The 25297-nt window shown below is 35.2% G+C and overlaps 1 protein-coding gene across 2 annotated transcripts in view; it reads right to left on the bottom strand.

Moving 5' to 3' along the window:
• The window catches only part of ARG2 (arginase 2), a 43440-nt gene that overhangs the window by 5322 nt on the left and 12821 nt on the right, over window positions 1-25297 (bottom strand). For both annotated transcript variants that reach the window (XM_012548923.3, XM_031952783.1), the window contains exons 3-4: window positions 4832-5009; window positions 792-951 (exon numbers count right to left, since the gene is read on the bottom strand). In XM_012548923.3, the coding sequence (XP_012404377.1) occupies window positions 792-951; window positions 4832-5009 (338 nt within the window). The remainder of the gene's footprint in view (window positions 1-791; window positions 952-4831; window positions 5010-25297) is intronic.

Genomic DNA, 25297 nt, shown 5'->3' with positions numbered 1-25297 from the left:
TTGGAAAAAATACTTCTAAGGGCAGTGCTTGCAGTAAATAGTTACTAAAAACAGCAGTATAGTTTTCCAAAAGAATAACATCTTCCCTCACTTGGAGGGTAGCCTCAGTTTTTCATTAACTAATCTAAATAGCTTAAGAACTGCTGATTAAGTCCTTCTCTACTGCTCTGCATGTTTCAGAACTGTTTACAGATCAGATCCTAGTGAAGCATAACTGGTACTGTTTCATGCTGCTGACAGCAAAAGCCCAAGCCTGCTATAATGAGCAGTCTTTGTACTGAACTGTAGTGCCACTTGTCCTAATTTGGTTCTTCAAAGAAAAAGGATGAGCCAGAGTTTTAATATGACTTTAATATTTACCCATTTAATATGATCTTTAAGACAGGTATTCAAGGAGGCCAAGGAAGTTATCTCCTGTACCAAAAGAGGGTACAGAGGAGGTAATGGGAGGAGCTCGAATAATGGTGATGAGGTTTGTCCCTCACACACCCAGTTCAGAAGGCAGTATACATCCTACTATGCAATGAGGATAAGCTTTGTTGTCTACATAGCCAAAAGAAATGCTCAGTTCTGACTTCACTATTCACAAAGCCATGTCCTTAAGAAAAATGGTTCTCTAGTAAATAAATACTTGTGATTGTGGGAGCAGTGATCATTTCCTCCCTACTTTGAGTGAGAAGCGTTTCTAAGCATCACATTCATCCCATCCTCCACAACTATCTCCCAAAGTCTGGATAATTAGTGCCTTGTTGAGTCAACATTCAACACTGGTAACAGTTTGATTGACTGACCTTGTCCTGCAGTTCTCTGAGAAGGAAAGAAACTGGCTGTCCATGCAGACTCCCAGACAAAGTGGTAAGGGGTGTGTTGATGTCAGCATGAGCGTCAACCCAGATAACACACAAATCTGGGCAGTGCCGGACATGACCACTAATGGAACCAATTGCCAGACTGCAAAGAAGAAATATAGTAAGCATCCTAATAAAAATGCATCTGAATCTCAAATTCTATATTTTAGATAAAAATTGAAACTGATGAAGTTGAGATTGGATAATGCAGAACAAGTGATGAAAAGGAGTGAACTGCCACAGGGGATAGTTATGAACCAAAACCTCTCAACAGGTAACCTGTTAACAGGACCTTAACAGGTCAAGAGTGTATCATATAGACTCACATTGGGAGTGATACAGTCTGGTGCAAAGTGAAGTAAGTGGACCTAAGAAAACAACAACTATAATAATGATAAGAACATTATGGAAATGGAAAGAACCATCACAAGACAATGAAAAGTGACTACAAAGAAGAGATATAAGAAGTCACCCTATATTACTTCCTTTGCAGAGGTAGGAAGTCCACAGTTATGGTATACTGCATAATTTTCAGACTTTTTCTATATACTGATTGGTTTTACTAATTTTTTCCTTTAAAGAATATTTTTTGTCATAGGGGAAGACTCTAGGAGAGGGAAAGATAATGAAGAAATACTGGTAATTAAAAAAATAAAGTTATATTTTTTTATAAATGTTCATTTTATAATTAAGTAGTATCCATTTATAGGTTTGTGTGTGTGTGTGTGTATGTATGTAAATAAACTTCAGATAATCGTGTAACACTGATACTTTGAACCAACTGCTTTAGGCAGCCAGCAAACATTTGTTAATTTAGGAAATTCAGGAATTTGAAGCCTACAGTGTCTTAAATGAGATAAAAATCATCAATCTAGACTTCAGAAGTTAAAAAGGAATCAAAAGTTTTGCTTATTTTTTTCTTTTGTTATAAAAGAAAAATATTGGGAAATTTCTAATGTTTTTTAAAAAAGACATCAAAATGAAACTTAAAAATAAGAAAGACAAAAACAAAAATCAGCATTCATTATAACTAGGATCACTGAGTTAGAAAAAATAATTTTTAAAAAACCTTAATTTGAGACATTTTACATTGGATTAATTTTATCCAGATACCTAGAAGTATTCCCCATTCCCATTCCTTTCAGTGTTTGATTCCTGGATGTAATGAAAACCCTGGAAAAGTGACCTATCCACCAAGCTGAAAAATACAGTGTATATTGAGTCCAGTGGAATTGCCATCATTGAGAGTCATCCCTGTTAAACCCAATGATAAACTGTATATGAGATAAGAAAACCACAGATAAAACAATAAGCTATTTGTCATCTTTTTATCTCAACTTTTCCCTTCTCACCAGCTTTTAGCACATTACCTTGTACAGAGCAGGCTCTGAATTGGTTGAGTTGAAAGCATTTTAAAATAATAGAATACCAGATCTTTTATTTACAGTAAACAAGATACAAAAATATATAAAACCTACTATAACATAAAGCTAAATGGCAGCCAAACTTATGAACTAGAATGAACAAACTTGGTTTGGAAGGACTTGATAATGAAAAATATGTCTGTCAGACTATGAGTGAGGGCGGCTGAACTGATTGGCTGCTAAGATATTTTGTGCATTGTAAAACGTGTAAAGAATAAAGAGAATCTTTGTAAGATGAGTGAATGGATACAAAGTAACAGCAACCAAAACAACTTACAAAATAACTCTACTAATGTGAAGGAAAATAGCCTTGAGAGAAAACCAATAGTGAAAACAATTCTTCCTATCTCAGCAAAGAAATGCTTATTTTCAAACATGACCAATGTGCTTTTCTGGATGATACTTGCTCCCAGGCAAAGTCTTATTTTCTAGATTGTGGAAATCCATGGTACAGTTATAGAAACAGCCTTGTAGGAAGTTTTTTGGTAAAAGGATAGTTTAATGGATGGTAGCAGGGAATATTAAGAGGTGACAAAATTAAGGTGAGGAGAAACCAAATCTTTTCTACCCCTCTTCCCACCAAACCTTTTTTTATTTGCTGCTAACAAGTTAGCAATTTGAGATTCACTCTTTCACTCTTTTTTTTTTTTTTTTTTTTTTTTTTTTTTTTTTTGAGTCGTGTTCCTTTCCTCTCCCCCAAGCCCGCCTGGGATGTGGAGACTGTTAAAGAGTCCCTACAGTAGTCTTAATGACCATTGCCATACAGGTAACTGGCAGAAGGGCAGGAAAAACAGCACAGACTTAAGTTGGTTGGTTGAAGATTGATTAGAAGTTGATTGAAAAGTGCCCATAGCACTGAGCTGTGGGGGTAAGATTTTTTATTTCTAGTTACTTTCCACTGTCTCGAAATCTTATCTATCCTTGGATTTTTCCAGTTAGAAATTCAGTAAATTTCATTAACTTAAAAAAAAGCACTTAAACATTCACCATGCTCTAGTCTGCTGGGCCCTATTTCTCCTTTGTAAAAGCTACTTATCTTCTTTCAGGCTCCAACCCTCACAGATATCTCTAAATCCCTACTTAGGAATTACATCTTGATTTTTATGTATGGGTGTATTAGTTCTACAATATTCCTTGAACCAAGTATATCTTTTATTTCTCCAAATATGTGGTTCATTGTCACACACCATCCTTAACAAGTAGGTGCACAGTAAATACTGGCTAGTGTATGAATAAGAACACTAACAATCAGCCCCTTAAAGTACTGTAGACCTTCAAAACTTAGCAGAAATGTCAATTGTATGTGATTGATGGTAACACAACTCCCAGTGTGAAAACATACTGCACTAAAACATCAGTTATGTTGTCAAATATTAATATTAGTTACAACCGTCAAAATAGTCTGTTTCTCAGAGATAAAGCTCAGCAAGCAGGCTTCCCTTAAGCTTCGCCCAACAACAATCCTTTGTACTCTGGATGATCAAGAGTATATTGCTTTGATCAGCACCAAGTGTTCACTGAGAACTCAATCTGAGAGTTCTGACAGACATATTTTTCATTATCAAGTCCTTCCAAACCAAGTTTGTTCATTCTAGTTCATAAGTTTGGCTGCCATTTAGCTTTATGTTATAGTAGGTTTTATATATTTTTGTATCTTGTTTACTGTAAATAAAAGATCTGGTATTCTATTATTTTAAAATGCTTTCAACTCAACCAATTCAGAGCCTGCTCTGTACAAGGTAATGTGCTAAAAGCTGGTGAGAAGGGAAAAGTTGAGATAAAAACAGGTGATCCATAGTATCTCTTGAATTGTTCACAATCTGTTTCTTGTAACTGCTAAGTGACTGAACCAGGTACTGCCAATGCTAATTCTGGTTCTATATGCTACTGTAAGACAATCAACTTGGAGACTTCCCACAGGACCCAAGAACACCTGCATTGTCCACGCATGAGCCTGCTATGACAGGTACTATACAAGACCTAAAAATGATTATATCATGATCCAGCTCACTTACATGTATATAATTACTGTCTTTTACTCCACCCATGTTAAGCCCTCCTTCTTGGGAAGTGGAGCTTCCACTTGCAAGCATTTTCCTCACTTTGAAATTAATTAAGCTTCTGTCTGATCCCTGACTCTCTTGCCTCTAACCTGCTCTATTTGGCTCCAGCTACCCACAGGTTAGAGGCCAGTTCCGGTCCAGTTGACACAATGTTCTAGTTTTTGGTTTCAATTTAATCCAAGACCTAATGAATTTTCCTTAATAGAAGACTTGATCAATTCTGTTTTCCTATTCCCCAATCTAAAATAGGAAGATCTGTCAAGTGTCTTACAGCTCTAAGATTCTATATGATTCACTTATAAAGTACTTTATTTTATCTCTATACAATTAAAGCATATAAATAGTAAGGATATAATATCATTTAATCTTCACAACGACCCAGTGAAGTATTTTACTCCTGATAAGAAAACTGACAAATTTGCCCAAGGTAACATGTATAGATGTGCCAGCGAAGCTAGGGGACTAACTAAGGTAACATCCCTTGTACCCCACTCACCTGTGGTCTCCTCCCACAGTGAGGCATCGGTGTCCAGAAGACACAGCCCTGCTAACTGCTTCTGCTAATTCCTGATTGGCAAGGCCCACTGATCGAGGATTCACAACCAGGTTGTTATAGAGCTCATCGTTGGTCACAGGGGTGAAACTGAGATCTCCCATGTCATTTACCCGGCAACCTGAGGGCAAAACAAAGGGAGGCAAGGAAGAAGATTAATTATGCATTCTCTACTGGCAAAAGCTAGGGTCAAGAACAATAGAATTGTTATTTCTATATTGTATTGCATTTCCAGAGTTTACCTGGCTCAACCATGAGCTATTTATGTTCTGAGGCTCAGTTTCCTCATCTGTAAAATGAACAAGTTCCATTAGAATTGTAAGGTTCTTCCTAGAGTCAAGTCCTGTGATCTCTACCTTCTGGGTAGGGACCTGGAAACTAAAGTGGGTTTCTAAATAGTTGAATGCCACTTCTAAAACAGTGTTTTAAAATTTAATCTGGCAAAATTGATAGTGTACTTCATGAGACTTTTTTTTTAGAGGGAACATATCTCTTGTTCAAGGAAGGAGATCTAAGGGTGATCAAAGATCATTTCAGTCTTTTGGAGTGACAATGAAAGGATCAAATGTTACTGAGATAATGGGAATATCTGTATTTTATATGAATCCTTTTAACTATGGAAGCTGTTACTTTGAGTATTTCAAAGATCACCTTACATCTTACCTGTAAATTCTAACATGATAGACTGATTTCCATAACTGCAAACTACTGCTTTCCTTTTCTTAAATGGACTACTTAATATGTTAATCACAGTTAACCTCTTTACTTCATAATACAATCTTAGGTTCAGAATCAACAAGCCTTCAGTCTGAAAATCATTTCTATTTTGATGCAGCATAGTAATAACTGCAAAAGGATGAATATGAATTTCTCTATAGAGGGGAGACAAATTTTTGACACAAATACTGACAACAATTAATGGCATTTTTGAATTGTAAACATTTTCTAAGGTTGCATCCTTTCCCAAAAATAACGAGCAGAGATCTCCCAGTCAAGATTGAGATCTTATAACCTATGTATACTCTAAGGTGTAAGAAGTTTCTAATCCTTTGACTCCACTCTCATATTCCCTTCTTAGATCAAATGGCCCCAGTAGCACCTGGCCACTATAAACTTGAACTCCTTTCAAAGTAGTTTTAGAGTACAGTTACAAAGAACACATTGTGTTGGCCACAATAAAGACAAGAAAACACTTGTATATACTGTAAATAAGAATGGTGGCAGAGAAGGGGGATGGGAAGTGTTGGAAAAACGTTGAAAGGTGAAATCAGATCTTGGCAACAGCTTAGATACGGAAGGATGAGAGACAGTGAGGAGTCTCGAATCATCCCTAGGTAGTAAGGCTGAGAGACTAAGAAGATAATGTACTTTATAATAATAGGGAAGGTAGACTATGAGGAGAGAGTAGGGGGAAAGATAATGAATTCTGTTTTGGCTATAATGAGTTTAAAATGTCATCTGCTTTAGTTCCTATCACATCACATACCATCTTCAGTAAATTCAATGAGATAGACAATTAGCTAATCAGGTCTAAGCTAGGGGCCATTTTAACTTCTGAACTGAAAACAGGAAGAAAACACAAATGGGCACTGTTTAAAAAAAAAAAAAATTAAACCCAAAAAGAAATGGTCCCTTGCTATAAAGGTTGGGACTGTGACTATTAACTTTTAGGTCTGAAGAGAAAGTTTTGTTCAAGTGATCTATTTAAATTCTCACTGGGAACTACATACCAGAAAAACTGAGCACTGTCCCTATCTTTGTGGTTTTAGTCTAGTAGGAGTATAAGACACAAATGTCTAACTATAAGACACAATGATGCATTAAATGGGAAAGAACATACCACAAAAGGCCTGGAGGAGACAGCATTTAAACTGGGTTTAAAAGGATAGACACAAATTAAACAGGCAAAGAGAAAGAAGTTGAGGTAAAGGAAAAGAAAAGACTAGTCCAATTTGGTTGAAGTGTAGAGGATATGGGAAAGAATAATAGGCAAGATGAGGAAGATTAGGTAAGGCCAGGTAGTGAAGAAGCTCAATGCCAGGCTACAGTGCTTGAATTTTTAATCAAGGAAGCAAGAGTAAGCTATTGACAATTTGTTTTGTTTTTCACTTGAGACCTCACCATGATTTATGTTTTGCATGATTTACAAACGTATATAAATTACTTGCCTTCTCAGTGCAGGGAGGAGAGGAGGAGAAAGGTAGAGAATTGGGAACTCTAAAGTTTTAAAAACAAATGTTAAAAATTGTTTTTATATGTTATTGGGGCAATATAAAATACTAATACAAACACTTGAGGCCTGACATAACTATATGGCACAAGGGAAGTTATTCTGGCAGTAGCATAAAAAAGACAGAAGAATGAAGATTGGGAGATTATTGCAATAGTTAGGTGGTAATGAATATTGAAATGTAGAAGTAGGGATAAAAAAAACAAGGGATGAATTTAATAGCTGTTTTGTATACAGAATTGTTAAGTAATTGTATTTGTTGTTCAGTTTTCAGTAGCTCCATTTAGAGTTTTCTTGGCAAAGATACTATATGACAAGTTTTGCCATTTTCTTCTCCAACTCATTTTACAGATGAGGAAATTGAGGCAAACAGGGTTAAGTTGACTTGCTTAATCTAACATCTACTGGGCCACCTACTGAATAGGAGAGTTGAAAGAAGATTATAGCCAAATTGCATAAACCCAAAATCCTAAATACTGAGGGACTGAGTGAATGGTGTTTTCAGCAAACATAAGTAGTGAAGTCAGAAAGAGAACTGGTTTAAAAAGATAAACTCACAATTCTGTACTTACTGAAGTCCTTAAGGAAAATCTATACATTATATGCTGCATGCTGCCGTAGTTAAAGATGTAGGACTAGAGCTCAAAAGATAAATCGGGACTAGAGATAAGGATTTCAAAGTGGTCTGCATAGAGGTGGCATTTAATTTACTAGGAGTGAATGAGGTTGTTGAAGGGAAAAAAGCCAGACTTATTCCAGTTAAAGGTAAAATATGTTTAAAACTGAGCAATTAGGAGAAAACAAGTTCAAGATAAATTCTATACATTAGGTCTGAAGCAGTTAGAATAAGAGTTGCTCTACTGTGGAAATGGGCTTGTCATAAGTAATTTAAAGAATCTAGGTTTTCGTTGAGCATGGTAGCCTTTGGATACACAGAAATTATTCGTGCCAAAGGCACAGTACAAGTCCACTTACTGAATTTAATAGGACTGCTATTTACCTCCCTACTTACTCTATATTTCCAGTTATAGTAACCAACAAGATCCTGGCAGCCTTATAGCTTCTAACAGCCAACTGATCTTTTAGATCAGCTAGAAATTACCTTTGACGTTGGAGAAAGTGCTGCAGTAGCTGGGGACAAAATATTTCAAAACAGAAGGAAAGGAATAAAAATTCCCATTCACCCCAATAATTCTTTAATTTTCAAGGGTCAATAAAAATTCAGACAAGAACCAGTGATGAGCTTAAACTATATTAAATAAATAACTCTAAAATATTTTTTAAGGAATAGATGAGAATAAAGTATCAAAACCATTTCAAAAAAGCTCTTTATTTTTTAAATATATACATGGTTTTCAACATTCACCCTTCAAAACCTTGTGTTCCAATTTTTTTCTCTCTTCCTCCACTCCTTCCCCTAGACCACAAGCAATCCAATATGTTAAACATGTGTACTTCCTCTATACATATTTCCACATTTATCATGAAAAGCATTTTTTTTTTCCTAAATGGATGATTTACTTCAGGAAGTATTATTGCTATTGCTTTCGAATTTTCAGTTACTACCATGTATTTTGATAAATCAAGAAAAGCATATTTTTCAGAGTATCAAACAAGTTACTGAGAATAAGATTGAGAGATTGTAGAGATCTTGTAGAAAAAAGTATTTGGAGAAATTGGACTCAGTTGGGGGGGGAGCTTCAAGCAAAAAAACTTCAAGTAAAACAACAATGCTGCAGTAGACTATGGCATTAGTTTATGGCTTGACAACAATGACAAACCCATTGAGTCTTAGGGGAAAAAACCAAACTTCTAAGTGGGTACAGTAGGAAAGTGATCCAGGACACAGGCACATAGCTCCCAGTTCCCTCTTTTCATTTCAAATAATAATGCTTCTGTCTATCCCAAGATACTAGACTTTGAAGAATTACTTTGGTTTAAAAAAAAAAAAATCAAAGCATATGGTCAAGGTAGGGCAGAGTACATACTTGTCTGTTTTCTTTTCAGGCTCCCCAAATAAAGTATGCCAGGCTAAGTAAGATTCATCCAGAAATCATACACCATTATCTATTCAATCATCTTAGGACTTCTGATCCAAATTCACTTTTTTTTTAAACTTTAAAATAGCTTTTTAATTTACTTTTTTTTTTTTTTTTTTTAGCATTTCTGTGTTTTAATTGCTGCAAAACATTTTACAATTATTATCTCATATGATCTTCCCAATAATCCTGGGAATGAGGTACTATGATTATCCCCATTTTATAATTGAGGAAACTGAGACAGGTTAAGTGACCTGCCCATTGTTACATAGAAAATAAGTCCCTGAAACCAGATTTGATTAATTCACTTTTTAAAAAATTATAGTTACAGCATTTCAATACAATTTTGGCATACATCTACTGTAGTCCAAGGAACAAGATGCCCACCAGGTTAAAATCATCACCTCTAGTTTCCAAAATCACTCATAATTCCCATTTCTACATTTTATCTAAGCACCTTTCTTCAAAAAAGAGGGGAAATGGGGGCAGCGAGGTGGTGTGGTAGATAGAGCATCAGCCCTGAAATCAGGAGGACCTAAGTTCAAATTTGGTCTCAGACATTTAATACTGCCTACTTCTGTGATCCTGGGCAAGTCATTTAACCCCAAGTGCCTCAGGGAAAAAAAAAAGAGGGGAAATGGCCTAATAAACATGCTTATTTCTTTATATCAATAGGTAAGGCCAATCATCCACCCCAGATATTTCTTTGTTGCTTCATTCTGTCTCCCTTTCCAAAGGATTACAGACTCCAGTAGGCCTTTCTAAAACTACCGCTTTTTACGTATCCTTTAAAATTGAATGGATCTCCAGCAGAATTCATATTCTTAATTTTTTTTTTTTTTGCTAAGGCAATTGAGGTTATTAAGTAACTTGCCCAGGGTCACACGGGAAGTGTTAAGTGTCTGAGACCAAATTTGAATTCAGGTCCTCCTGATTAATTTTTTTAAATTAGAATTTATGCTAAGGAGAAACAAAAAAAGGCAAAAGACAGTTCCTGCCCTCAAGGAGTTTACATTCTATTATGGGAGACTACATGCAAATATATACCAATATAGTCCATAGTCAAGATAAGTAAGTAATAATTAACAGAGGGAAAGCACTAGAATTAAATGAGTTAGGAAAAGTTTCCAGTAAAAGATGAGATTTTAAGTGTACTTAAAGGAAGATAAGGAAACCAGTAAGTAGGCTTAGCCAAAAGAGAGCATTCCAAACACGGGCAACAGTCACGGGCAAAAGCCTAAAACCAAGAGATTTCTTTGTGGAATAGCCATTGGTTCTTACCCATCAAGAAGTAAGATATAAGAAGACTGGAAAGGGCTATGAGTGTCACACAGAGAATTTGTACTTTATTTTGAAGGCAATAGGAAGCTACAGAAGTTTACTGAGAGGGTGGAGTTTGTAATGTAACCTGGTAGGACCTAAGTTTTAGGGAATTCATTTTAGTGGCTGAATTGAAGTGAAGAGAAACTTGAGGTAGACAGACAGACCCACCAGCAGGCTGTTGCAGTTGTAGTTGAGAAAGATTTAAAAAAAAAAAAAAAAAGCTCCCCTTAGTGCTAGTTGGGCTTTTAAAAATTACAGAATTGTATTAATGGTTTCCAGTGAGCAAATCCATAGCTAATTACAAATAAAAATTCTCTTGACTGGTTGTGTTTTTGAGTAAGCAGTATAATTGCCCCCAGAAAACAACAAAGAATGCTATCAAAGTTGTAGTTGAAATAAATATATAAATTGTTGAAATATTAGATTAGGTCTAAACTTGGAAAATACTTTGTCAAATCAAATTTTCACCAAGTAGGCTGAAGTTTCCTTTTCATCCCAGAGAATGAAGCTAAACTAATTCACATCAGTGCCCTTCCCTTCCTGCCCCAGGGAGTAGTTCCATTAATGCTTCAATTTTTCTCTGTCAACTGCATCCAGAACCCAGGTACACACAACATGGTCAATGATTAAGCAAAGAAACCTGAAAAAAATTGGTTAGTCAATAAACATTTCTTAAGTAAGCATCTACTGCAGACACTAATGCTAATTTTGAGGATACAAAAAAAAAAGTAAATGGCAGTTCCTGCTTTCAAATAACCATCAGAACCAAGAGAGAAGTAACAAAAATACCCAAGAAGAGAGAGTAATCAGTATCAAATATCGCAGAGGAGATAAGGAATGAGACAAGGCCATCATATTCAGCAACTAAGAGAAGGCAAATCTGAGAAAAGCAATTGCAGTTGGATGACTAAGTTGGAATTTAAATTGCATAGATTTTAGAAGACAGTGAGAGATCAAAAAACATTTTTTTATATTAATGTACAAAAGACAAAGGAGAAAACAGACAAGCTTTAAAGTTGCTGCATGTTGCAGCAGGCCTTATAGTAAAGAAGTTACTCATTTAATTGTAGCAATATGCCTTAGTTTCTCAACTGTTAAATGGAGAGAATAACACATACCCCCAGGGAGTTTGGTAGGAGATTTTGGGGGGAATCAAATCAAACTAAATTCCGAAAGTACACACAGTTTCTGGTACAAGGCAAGTTTGTTTCTTTCCTCTTTATTACATATGCTGTTATATAACAAACTTGAAGTTCTGTGTATATTCCTCTTTCTGTTCTACTTTGCATATAGAAATTTTGTTTGATACTTAAATTCAAAATAAAAATAAAATATTAAAAACTTTAAAAGTCAAAAGAAAAGACTTGGAGACCGTATAGACAGTTCTTTCAACGAGTTTGGCTGAGAGAGGGAAGAGACAAGAGACAATGTGGGAACAGCAAGCTCAGGAGGATTTAAGGAGGGGGAATGCTTTGTTTATAGGCTTAATTAATGCTTAATGCTTTAGTTTATATGTAGGGAGGATAACAGGGGCAAACTGTTGGCAAAGAGAAGGCATGGAACTGAGTGCTTGCCTTAGCAAGAGAAAGACCCCCTTCAGAGAATCAAATGCCCTTTATTTTTTCAGTTGAGATAAAATCCTCTGATGAGAAGATGATTTGAAGTCAGAAGAGCAACTCTAGTGAGAAAGATATAGAATTAGGAAGAAAAGAGAATTGCTTTGCAGCAATGAGAGGACCAGTTGAGATTACATTAGTATTGATTTGTGGAGGGCATAATTAGCATGAGAAAAAAGTATAGGGTTTAGCTAGTTAATTAATGTGTAGAGATTGGGAAGGAGACTGTATAGAGGGCTGCAATAATGGCCTGAGAAAATATTAAGGCATGGATAGTTTTAGGGAAGAGAAGTTCTAGCTAATGTGACTGCCCTAAATAGACAGTAGACTGTGCCCAGCTCCCCAACATCTACTCCAACAAAAGACTGACATTTGTACCAGACTGAATAATTATCAAGAAATTAAGAAAGGTTTATGAGAATACAAGTCATTCCCCAATTGATAAATGGTCAAAAGATATGAAACAGACAATTTTCAGATGAAGAAAGTAAAGCCATTTCTAATCAAATGAAAAAAATGCTCTAATTGCTATTGATTAGAGAAAAGCAAATTAAGACAATTCTGATGTACTACTTCATATCCCTTAGATTAGCTAATATGACAGGAAAAGATAATGTAAATGTTAGAGAGGATTTGGAGAAACCAGGACATTAATGCATCTTTGATGGAATTGTGAAATGATCTAACCATTCTGGAAAGCAATTTAGAACTATGCCCAAACTGCTATAAAACTGTGTATACCATGTGATCCAGAACTTTCACTAATGGGTCTGTATTCCAAAGAGTTCATAAAAAAGGAAAAGGACCCACATGTACGAAAATTTATAGCAATCTTTTTTGTAGTGGCAAGAAACTGGAAATTGAGTGAATATCCATCAATTGGGGAATGGTTGAATAAATTATGGTATATTTATATTATAATAATAATATATAATACAATATAATAATATTAAAGAATAACCTATTATTGTTCTTTATGAAATAATGAACAGGCTGATTTCAGAAAAGCCTGAACTGATGAACTGAACAGAACCAAGAGAACACTGTACACAGTCAACAAGAAGATTATATGTGATGATCAACTGTGATGGATTTGGCTCTTTTCAACAATGAAATAATTCAAGGCAGTTCCAATAAACTTGGGAAGAAAGTGCCATTTACATCCAAAGAGAACTATGGATACAATGTGGATTAAAGCTTAGTATTTTCATCTTTTTGTTTTTTTCTTGTGGTTTTTTCACTTTTGGTCTCACTTTTTTTGCACAATGATAAATATGTGTAAATTTTTTTTAATAGCATTTTATTTGCAAGTTATATGCATGGATAATTTTACAGCATTGACAATTGCCAAACTTTTTGTTCCAATTTTTCCCCTCCTTCTCCCCACCCCTTCCTCCAGATGGCAGGTTGACCAATACATGTTAAATATGTTAAAGTATATGTTAAATACAATATAAGTATACATGTCCAGACAGTTATTTTGCTATACAAAAAGAATCGGACTTTGAAATAGTGTACAATTAGCCTGTGAAGGAAATCAAAAATGCAGGCGGACAAAATATAGGAATTGGGAATTCTATGTAGTGGTTCATAGTCATCTCCCAGAGTTCTTTCACTGGGAATAATTGGTTCAATTCATTACTGCTCTATTGGAACTGATTTGGTTCATCTCATTGTTGAAGAGGGCCAGGTTCATCAGAATTGATCATCATATAGTATTGTTGTTGAAGTATATAATGATCTCATGGAGCTGCTCATTTCACTCAGCATCAGTTCATGTAAGTCTTTCCAGGCCTTTCTGAAATCATCCTATTGGTCATTTCTTACAGAACAATAATATTCCATGATATTCATATACCACAATTTATTCAGCCATTCTCCAATTGATGGGCTCAGTTTCCAGTTTCTGGCCACTACAAAAAGGGCTGCCACAAACATTTGTGCACATATAGGTCCCTTTCCCCTTTTTTAATATCTCTTTGGGATATAAGCCCAGTAGAAACACTGCTGGATCAAAGGGTATGCCCAGTTTGATAACTTTTTGAACATAGTTCCAAATTTCTCTCCATAATGGCTAGATGTATTCACAATTCCACCAACAATGTATTCGTGTCCCTGTTTTCCCACATCCCCTCCAACATTCCGAATTATCTTTCCTTGTCATTCTAGCCAATCTAACAGGTGTGTAGTGGTATCTCACAGTTGTCTTAATTTGCATTTCTCTGATTAATAATGACTTGGAGCATTTCTCATATGGCTAGAAATAGTTTCAATTTCTTTGTCTGAGAATTGTCTGTTCAAAATATGTGTAAATTAATTGCACATATTTAACCTATATGAAATTGTTTGCTGTCTTGGGGAGGGAGGGAGTTAAGAAAGGGAAGGAGAAAAATCTGGAACACAAAATCTTACTAAAAAGAATGTCGAGAACCATCTTGAAATGTATTTGGAAAATAGAATACTATTGAAATTTTTTTTAAATTAAGGAACTATAATAAAATGTAGTTTTTAGAAGAAATTATCTTCTAAACCAGAGTTGTGTATACACACACAAAATTTCAATTTTCAAAATGTCAAATTTTGTCTTTCACAAGACAATTGGAAAGCAGGCAGCCAGCAAAGCCTGTCCAAGTAAAGAAGTCTGCACACTCCCAGCACAGAGAAGAGCCAAGAGCCTGTAAAGTTGTCTGGGAACAGCAAAAGCATCTGAAAATGTTCAGGGTGATTATAAAGTCAAAGGGGAATAATATGGACCAGAATTAAGGTCAACTTAGAGTGGGATATATTAGGACTTCTAAGTATCTCTAGAATCTTGTCCTAAGATGCCACAGAGGGTCATGAAGAACCAGTATATTGAGAAGGTCTAATGTTGGGAGGAGCAAGTCAAACCCGGAACCTAAGACCAAATAGATCCAACAATTTCATCTAAAAGTACAGCAAGGGCGGCTCTGGCTCAAAGCCCAGTTGAGGAACTAAATAAAACTGGAGAGATCAGTAAATGAATCAAATTCCAACCAGTATAAAAAATTATAGCTTAAATTTCCCCTTAAGGGGATATTAACTCCTTGACTACAAGCAGAAACTGCAAGGGGGGTAGGGGAGAGGGAAGATTCTTCACAAGAAGTATAAAATAAAACAAGGAAATTTGTTTACACTCGAGAAAAGAATCAGAATAGCTTAGAAGTGGTAAAATCCTACCCAAATAACCAACTCTTAGAAGATCAGAATAGATCACAGACTGAAATGAATGACTCCATGAGCAGAACAAAACTATCCAGATCTATTATAACTGGAGGGCAAAGCAAAGAGATAGAATACACTGTTTTATGATTTTGTGAAATTTTCTTGAAAGAATTCTGATGTATTACTATGATAGACTGAGCTCTTCTCAGTAATATAATGATTCAAGACAATTTCAATAGATTTAGATAAAAAAATTGTCATTATAGAGTCTGAATGCATATCAAAGCATGAAAGTTTAACTATTTTTGTTTTTTTCTATCTTATGGTTTTTCCCTTTTCTGATTTTTCTTTCTCAACATTATTAATATGAACATATATTTAACATGACTATACATGTATACCCTATATCAGATTGCTTGCTGTCCTGCGTGGGGGTCAGAGAGAAAAATTTGGAACTTAAAATCTTACAAAAATGAATGTTGAAAAATATTTTTACATGTAATTGAAAAAAGAATAAAATATTATTAAGTGGGAAAAAATAAAACAAGCAAGCAAAAACACCAAACTAAGTATTCCTGGTTTCAAAGCCAAGTCTTATCCACTACATAAAAAGTCTCAAAGGCTGCATTTGTTCAGCAAAACTACTGACTGAAAATAAACCAGATTAAAATTTAATTGAGAATAAAATAAACTAAAATTCAATAAAACATAAAAAAAGAATTCTGATCCGTCCATTCTGAAAAGTAATGTAAGTTACTAAAGTGTGACACAGCCAAGTGGTAAGGTTGATAGATCACTTGACTTGGAATCAGGATGCCGGAAGTTCAAATTCAGCCTTGGGAACTTGATCAGAGACAAGCCCCTTCACCTTTTTTTTGCCTTAAGTTTCCTTAATTGTAAATAGGGAAAATAACAGCACTGACCTAGTAGGGATGTTTTGGATTAAATGAGATAATATCTGTGAAGCACACAGTGCCTGCTGTTGCAGTAAGCACTATATAAATGATTATTTTTACCCTCTCCCCCTGAAAAATGGTTGCTCTTTGATGCCGAGATCTTACTAGGGATATGTCCCAAAAGAGATTAAAGTCCATGTGTATCAATATATTTACAACCCTCTGTAATATCAAAGCACTACTGTGGAAACAAAGTAAATGTTCATCAGTCGAGTAATAGACTGTGAATGGAATAGCTCCCATTTAAAACATAGAATATGAAGAATTCAGGCAATCTTATATATGAACTAATGCAAAGTGAAATGAGCTTAAGAACCAGGAAAATAATGTAAATATTGACTACAGTAATATAAATAGAATGAAACAATGAATGTTTTAATTATGACCAAGTTTGGCACATATGTGGTGCAGTGGATAGTGTGCAGGGTCTGGAGTCAGGAAGACTCATTTTCCTGAGTTTAAATCTGGCCTTCACATTTATTAGCTGGGTGACCCTAGGCATGTCACTTAACCCTGTTTGCCTCAGTGTCATCACCTATAAAATCTGATGGAGAAAGAAATGGCAAGAAAATCCCAAACAGGTCACAAAGTTGAATATAACTGAAAAATAACTGAACAAAACTGACCCCAAAGAAAATGCACACCTTTCTAAACCTCTATATATGTAGAAAAGATATACACATATATTTTGCTGAACTACTAGGTTTTTTTCCCCTTTTTTCATTCTATGTTACAAGGCATGGCACTGTGAACAAGGAATATATTTAGAAATAAAGATAATATAAAACCAAAAGATATAAAAATAAATAAAATCACTCCTGGAAAAATCCGTTCATTCTCTATAAAATAGCACATAACCAGCACAGTTAGCTATGATTCATTTCTTTGGTCAGAAGCAAGCAAATAAGTTTGTTTATCTTCCTTTTCCTAATTCAGCAAGTCTTTTCCATGTTAAAGAAAGGTACTCTTTGTCTCCCTTTGCCTCCCTTGCATAATTTTAACTAGAACCCCCAACTGTTAGGGCATTTTAGTACCAAATATCTGCTTATTTCTTATATAGGAAAGTAAAGTTATTACTTTCAAGTTGAGTGAACAATTAGATCATTCACACACATATGAGTACTGAACTTCTGAGTAGTTTATTTAAGAATTAATCTTTATTTATTTATTTATTTATTTATTTTTATTTAATAGCCTTTTATTTACAGGATATATACACGGGTAACTTTACAGCATTAACAATTGCCAAACCTTTAAGAATTAATCTTAAAGACTGTGGTAAATACTTGTCTTAGAGTATCTGCTCTAACTGAAGGAGGAACAGGCAGTTGATTGTATAGGATTATTAGAATAGTCCTCTGAAATGAAAAACTAGTTCTTTTGGGCCAAGACACTGAAATTTCTTGATAAAATGTAAATCAATTACTTGGTTGATATATTATAGACCACAAAATTTACAGGTAGAGGATTATTTAAACCAGGGCCTCTTAACCTGGGGGTTCAGTAATTTGTTTCTTTTTATGATAAATATATTTCAATATAAGTGGTTTCCTTTGTAATTCCATTTTATTTTAGCCATTTGAAAACTTTTGGAAGAATTGCACATGTTTAACCTATATTGGATTGCTGTCTTGGGGAGGAATTGAGGAGAGAGGGAGAAAAATTTGGAACACAGAGTTTTGTGGTGTTCTTCTTTTGTATAATATATGATGGTTCTCTGTGAGCAGGTTTCTTGGGGAGGTTTCTGGAGGCAGCCTTAGTTTCAGTTCAAAGTAATAATCACTTCAAATGCAGCCAGCTAATAAAATCCAAACGTTTATTTTCTCCTTCCAAATCTTATCTCTTTCCTTGGGCCCGGTTAGTTTTCTTAGAGGCCTCTCTCACTCCTTGGTTCCAAGAGCTCTTGCAACTTGTCTTTTGGCTCTTCCAGTTTCTGCCTCTAGCTCAACTCCGACTCGTGGCTTCTCAATCTCCAACTGACACTCCCCTTTCAATCTTTTCAACTGAACTCTCCTGACTGAGCTCAGCTGTTTTTATGCTCTTTTAGAGGTTTAAACTCAAAGATTGACTCCTCCTCTGAGAGTGGGATTATGGGAGGTATGAATTTGGATATCTCATACTGAACCCTGAAATCTCCCAAAGGTGTGAACTAATGTGTGAGCTAATGTGTGAACTCTCAAAGGTGTTAAATTAAGCATTGTGTGAACCAATAAGCATTTTATCAATTCCATTGAGTTAACACTAGGATTCTAACAGTTTTGCAAATGTGAACATTAAAAACTATCTTTGCATGTATTTGGAAAAATAAAATAATATTAAAAAAAATTCTGAGGCCAATCCTGTCTTTTAGAGATGAAAATGAGGAATTCTACTCACAATTTTAGTAGGAGAGAACTGAACATCAAGTGGGCACTTGTCTTATGGAACAGCTAATGTGATAGGATATTATTATGCTATCAGATAAAGACAGTTATGAAAAATTCAGAAGCTCGGGGAGACTCGAGCAGATTGATGGTATCCAAGTAAACAGAACCAGGAGAACAATTTTGGAAATGATCACTTAATATAAAGGAAAATACTGAAAGGATTTCAAAACTAATTAATGACCAATCATGACTCCTGGAGGCTGATAATAATAGATTATGCTTTTCAGCTCTAAGCAAGGAGATAGTGAACTAAGTGTAGGGAAGAAACAGTATTGTGTTTAAAAAAAAAAAAAAAAACCCAAAAGTGACAAAATCATATTCTATGATTTTCTCTAAGATTGGACTTGCAAAAAATTGAAGGAACTGAACCAGTCAGGAAAAGGTGTAATCAAGATAGAGAAAAAAGTCAGTGTCAAGTTATGGAATAATCAATAAATAAGATAAGACAAAGAAAAATTGGTTCTGGATATATTCAATTCAAGCCACAGACACGTTAGGTCCTTGGTTTTTATTTATTTGCTGTTTTGGCTCCAACAATTTGATTTTATCAATGAAAATAATCATTCTGTGTTTCTTTTTGAGGTATAATAAGATTGGGGTGGGGAGAGGACATACCCTTGAAGGTATAGAAGAACTGACCATGTTTTCTTCAGCCTGGGAAGCCTAGAATAAAAGTGATTAACAGGATATTGAAATCTCAATAACTGAAGGAATAGTAAGAGAACTCAGTCTTCCTCAGTGACTGTTTTTTTTGTTTTGTTTTATTTTTTTGCTGAGGCAATTGGGGTTAAGTAACTTGCCCAGGGTCATACAGCTAGGAAGTATTAAGTAGTATCTGAGAAGAGATTTGAACTCAGGTCCTCCTGACTTCAGGGCTGGTGCTCTATCCAATGTGCTACCTAACTGCCCCCTCAATGACCTTTTTATGCCAACTTTTATGACCAAGCCACTGAATAATTTTGCCAGCAGAGATGCTCAATAATAAGTTTAGTCCTGATTATAAACAGGAATTGATGCTTTAGGTTGTATTAGAAGATGTTTTAGATGTCTTCAACTCAGATTCTAGGATTTAATTAAGTTGATAGAGCTACTAATCAACATAAACATGACAGCCATAGAGCAAAAATAATTCACAACCTGAAACTCAATGGAGGTCAAACTTCTGTTTGGACTACCAGCTCTACCAACTTCAAAGCATCCTAGAAAGAGCAACTTTAGTTGGCACTAGAAAAGAACCCCAGCCTTTGAGATAAAAGACTGGCTTGCTTCTTCTCATTATAAGAAGTGTATTATGCAGAGAAATTTCAGGCAAAGATAGGTTATATATCCACTAAATGCAAATGCAAGTCTAAAATTCATTTTTGTTGACAGTCACTAAACATGTAACGAAGTCGGTCACAAGAGTGGCTATTATCAAAACTTGCTTAATTGATTTCAGGGAAGGCACTTTGTATAATTTGCAGGGGGAGTTAAAATTGTTTAGGTTATAGTTAGCAAGTGTCAAATCAGAATAAAAGGGTTATCTATGATTTTTAAATTTTATTTTAAGTTGTCAAGACATACTTTTTGGAGTACCAAAAATAAGAAAAAGCACATACTTGTTGATTGGGAAATGGTTGTAGTATATGAATAGGATGGAATATTGGTATAATCCAGAAGAAATAATGAACATGAAAAATATGGAAGAGCAATGGAAGTCTTATGTGAACTTTTGCAGAATAAAGTAAGCCAAACCAGGTAAACAGTATGCACAAAAAATAACAAATGTGTGTAAACAGAAAGAATGGCAACAAAAAAGGTAACTGAATGTGGTGTAATTATAATAACAAATATACCAGATATAGCAACAAAGATCAAAGGACATAGCAGAAAGGATCTTGGAACTAGACTTAAGTTCTCATTGATGTAGGGAACTCCCAATGAGAAACTCCCTCTACCAGGGCAAGTTGACACCTTTTTATGCAACTTCATTTTAGAGAGAAGCCTAGAAAACTAAGAAATTAAGAAAAGTTGAAGTACCTTATTTCTAGGGTACTATGATTGTCAAACATTGTACATATCCTCAGACTTGACTAGTACTGGTTAGTTTTGCTTAACTGTATGCCCTTCTCCTTCCTTCTGCTACTGCTTTTTATTCTTCGTAATAGAGGGATCTTGAGCCCAGAAAAGGGGAGGCATATATTTGAAAATGAAGGTAATGTAAAAACAATAGATATGTCGACTCTATCTTTCTAGACCTTTCTAGACCAAAGCTAGATTGGGCAAGTTCACTTAATATATAACAATAACAGCTAACATTTGCATAGTGTTTACCATAGGACAACACAGTAGTAAGAGCTTTCTAATATTATTAGATCCTACAACAATTCTGAGAGGTAGATATTATTATTATCCCTATTTTACAGATGAAGAAATTGAGGGTCACACTAGAAAGTGGCTTGAATGCAAATTTTTCTGAATCTAGGCCCAGCACTACCCACTGTGCACCCAACTACTATGACACATAATTGAACAGATAGCCCACAGAATTGCTCCATCTTGAACAAGCCCTGAAATGGACCCAGAAAATAACAGAAATAGAACAAACTAGAATACCTTTGGGAAACTGTACAGTGCTTTTAATGACTCCAACTTCTCCCTAAAACATAAGTCCACAAATTTTAAATGCTTTAAATTTTGATTGTTATCTTTTGTTTTTATATCATATGTCCCAAAACACTCCCCCACCCAGAGGGCATGGATGGTACTTTCTGAATCACTGAAGTTCCTCATTTGTTCATTGTGAGGAAAGTGCATGTTAAACTGTTGAGAGCTATATAAACTTGATCTGTTGGGGGATCAAAGGATAACCAAAGCAGAAAGGATGGTGGAATTAATCTAGTCCAACCTTCTTAGAATCCTGAGAATATTATTTAAGTAAGTTCCTAAATAGAAGAAAATGAGGCATAGGGTGTTAGCTCAAGGTGGAGATCCCAGATGGCATAACTACAAACTCATAAAAAATACCTGTAGTGTTCAACCTAAACGATTTTCTCTGAAAGGTATGCACAAGGGAATGATATTTCCTAAGTCCTGTTAGAATTTAGTCCTAATTGTGTCATTTCAAGTTGAAAAACAAGATTCTGCCCTATTCTTGGGCAGATTAAGAATAATTCTTAATTAATTAATTGATTGATTGGTTAATTGCAGGCTTGGAAAACAAAACTAAGAATCTATATAATTGGTTGCCTCATTTACAATGTGAACTTACTGGTATTAATATTAATTCAGGATATTCAAGAGATGAGTAGGTTTGTGACTAAAATAATGAGAATTCTGATAATAATATTCATAAGTATCCCTCCTTTACAATTTTTGCTAAAAGGATTTATTATCTACAATATGTGTGTATCATACATATGTATATCAATATATCAAAATAGCAGTATATCATTATCTACAGATATAGATATTTTCCTACAAACTCAAAAGGTCTATTTTTGCATAAGAAATAGATATCTGGGTTAACCAAAACACAAAGGTTCAAAGCAGGAGGCCAAATACATGGGCCTCAAGGAAAATTGCAGAGGAAAGGGCATTTTTATTCTTTGCCAGTATAACCAAAGGAGATAAAGTTTTCAAAGAAACTTGAATACTTTTGTTGTATATAGATAGGAGATGGGGAAAAAAAGATATGTGGGTGTGTATTTTTATAACATCACAATCTTTTCCCTATTTCCCTTCCCCAATCCCCAAACCTTTCCAGAGATGTACACAAGAATAACAATCCTTGTACAAAGAATAACAATCAATTGGAACTGACCAATACAGTGACTCTGTCTACCATATTCAGCTTTTGTGGATGTCTGCACTCTGGATTCAGTATTAGATTCTGCATTTATTCTTGGGTTCAGTTGCTTTTTGTGCTGTTTTTCAATGTAGTCTTTGCAAATATGGTTTTCCATATACAAGCTTTTTTCAAGAAAAGCATTCCAAATACAAAAGAGCCTCATTTCTAACACCAGACTTTCAAACTCCAAAATTACTTTAAGACCTTAAGTTCAAAGACTAAACAAGGAATCCTTACAGGAGCCCACAGATAACCAAACAAAAATATGAGGAGCAGAACAACAAAAGCTACAAAGTTCTAAAGCAAAATGGTAGGAAACAGGCCTGTCTTTGGTGCAGTTTCTCTCATTGCTCCGCCATTTCTGGCACTTAAGAAGGCAGGGAATCCAATTAATTCATTTAAAAAGGAGTCTTTTGATCAATTCTGATGGAGATGGCTCTCTTCAACATTGAGATGATTCAAACCAGTTCCACCTGTGCAGTGATGAAGAGAGCCATCTACATCCAGAGAGAGAACCATGGGAACATAGTGTGGAACACAACATGGCATTCTCACTCTCTCTGTTGATATTTGCTTGCATTTTGTTTTCTTTCTCAGTTTTTTCTTTTTCTTCCTTCTTGATCTGATTTTTGTTGTGCAACAAGATAATTGTATAAATATGTATAATATATTGGATATAAAATGTATTTCAACATATTTAACATCTATTGGACTATCTGTCAGTTAGGGGAAGGGGTGAGAGAAGGGGAAAATTTGGAACAAAAAGTTATGCGAGGGTCAATGTTGGAAAAATTACCCAAGCATATGTTTTGTAAATAAAAAGCTTTAATTAAAAAAAATTCTCTGCAGGTTAAAAAAATAAATTTTTAAAAAAGGAAAACCTTTTCCCACAAGGAACACTATCCTTCCTGAAGGCAGGCAATGTGGAAGCACAGAGCCTCAATTGTATTATAAAATATTAAGAAATAAAATTATGACAGTATTCTTGTCTAAATTCCTTGATGCTGAATCAAAGATAAACAAACTGTCCTTGACTAAAATAGCTAATTAAGTTCAAGGAGAGATCTTGAGTCCCTTAAAATAAAATTCAAATTTTTATCATTTACATAGACCAAATTAAGAGTATCACTGTATTTTTAAAAAGAATTTGATTTCCACTATTGATCAGAGAAATGCAAATTAAGACAACTTTGAGGTATCTACACATCTCTCAAGATTAGCTAAGATGATGGGAAAAGATAATGCTGAATGTTGGAGTGGGTATGGGAAAACTGATACCATAATACATTGTTGGTGGAGTTGTGAACTGATTTGACCATTCTGGAAAACAATTTGGAAGTATGCCCTAAAGGAGCTATCAAAATGTGCATACCCTTGATTCAGCAGTGTTTCTACTGGGCTTGTATCCTAAAGGAGAATGACTGAATAGGTAATGGTATATGAATGTTATGAAATATTATTGTTCTGTAAGAAATGACCAGCAGGATGATTTCAGAGAAGCCTGGAGAGACTTACACGAACTGATGCTGAGTGAGCAGAACCAGGAGATCATTGTACCCAGCAACAACAGGACTATGCAATGATCGATTCTGATGGACACCGCCCTTTTCAACAGTGAGATGATTCAGACTAGTTCCTATAATGTCCCAACTAACTCCCTGGAGGGCCTCAGGATCAGTCAGAGTCAGGATAAATCAAAGTCCTTGGTCTTTAGGGGGAGAAGTGAAGGAGGCAGGCAAACTGCCATGTAGCTTGCCAAAGATGTATCCTGGATTCTGGAGTCCCGAGTCTCCAGCCTCTCTCCTCCTTGTCTGGCCACCAAGTGATTCTGACATCTCTCCCTCAGCTCTCCAATCCTTGCCTAAAATTACCTCATCACTACACATTCAGCAAGCTCCAATCATGAGGAGAGCCACCATATTACCATATCATCTAAGTATATGCTTATGGAGCCATTATCTCACAATAATGTGCTTAAGTGCTCTGCTGTCTGATTCAAGCACGCCTTTCCAGAATTTGAGCCCTCTCTCTACAAATTCCAATGATCTTGTGATGAAGAGAGCCATCTGCAACTAGAGAGAGGACTGTGGCAACTGAGTGTGGATCACAACATAGCATTTTCACTCTTTTTGTTGTTTGCTTGCATTTTGTTTTCTTTCTCATTCCCCCCCCCCCCTTTTGATCTGATTTGTCTTGTGCAACATGATAATTGGGGAAATGTGTATAGAGGAGTTATACATGTTTAACATATATGGATTACTTGCCATGTAGGGGAGGGGAGGTGGGGAGAAGGGAGGGAAAAAATTTGGAACACAAGGTTTTGCAAGGGTGAATGTTGACAATTATCCATGCATATGTATTGAAAATAAAAAGCTTTATTAAAAAAATAAAAATTTGATTTCTTTTGTACTTTGCCTAATTTCTTCCCTTCTGCTCACTCTTTCTCTCCTTTCCTAAGGACCACTCCATTAAAAAACAAGGAATCTTTTCTTTAAAAGTTAAGGAAGGGAATAGTTAGATGACACAGTAAATAAAGCATCAGTCCTGGAGTCAGGAGGACCTGAGTTCAAATTTGATTTCAGACACCTAACACATAATAGCTATGTGACCTAGGCAAATCATTTAATCCTAATTGCCTCCCCCCCCAAAAAAAAGATAAATGTGTGGGGGGGTGAATCAATAAAAATCAATAAATATTTTGAAAAAATATGGCAATATAAGCACTGTTCCATGTCCACAGACTCTCCCTATCCCACCTTTGCAAAGAAGTGGGAGTAGGACAGGGAGATATCACTATTGACTACACT

Source organism: Sarcophilus harrisii, chromosome 2 (genome assembly GCF_902635505.1).
Source record: "Sarcophilus harrisii chromosome 2, mSarHar1.11, whole genome shotgun sequence".
Lineage (NCBI taxonomy): Eukaryota > Metazoa > Chordata > Mammalia > Dasyuromorphia > Dasyuridae > Sarcophilus > Sarcophilus harrisii.
This window is presented reverse-complemented; position numbering and strand designations above follow the sequence as displayed.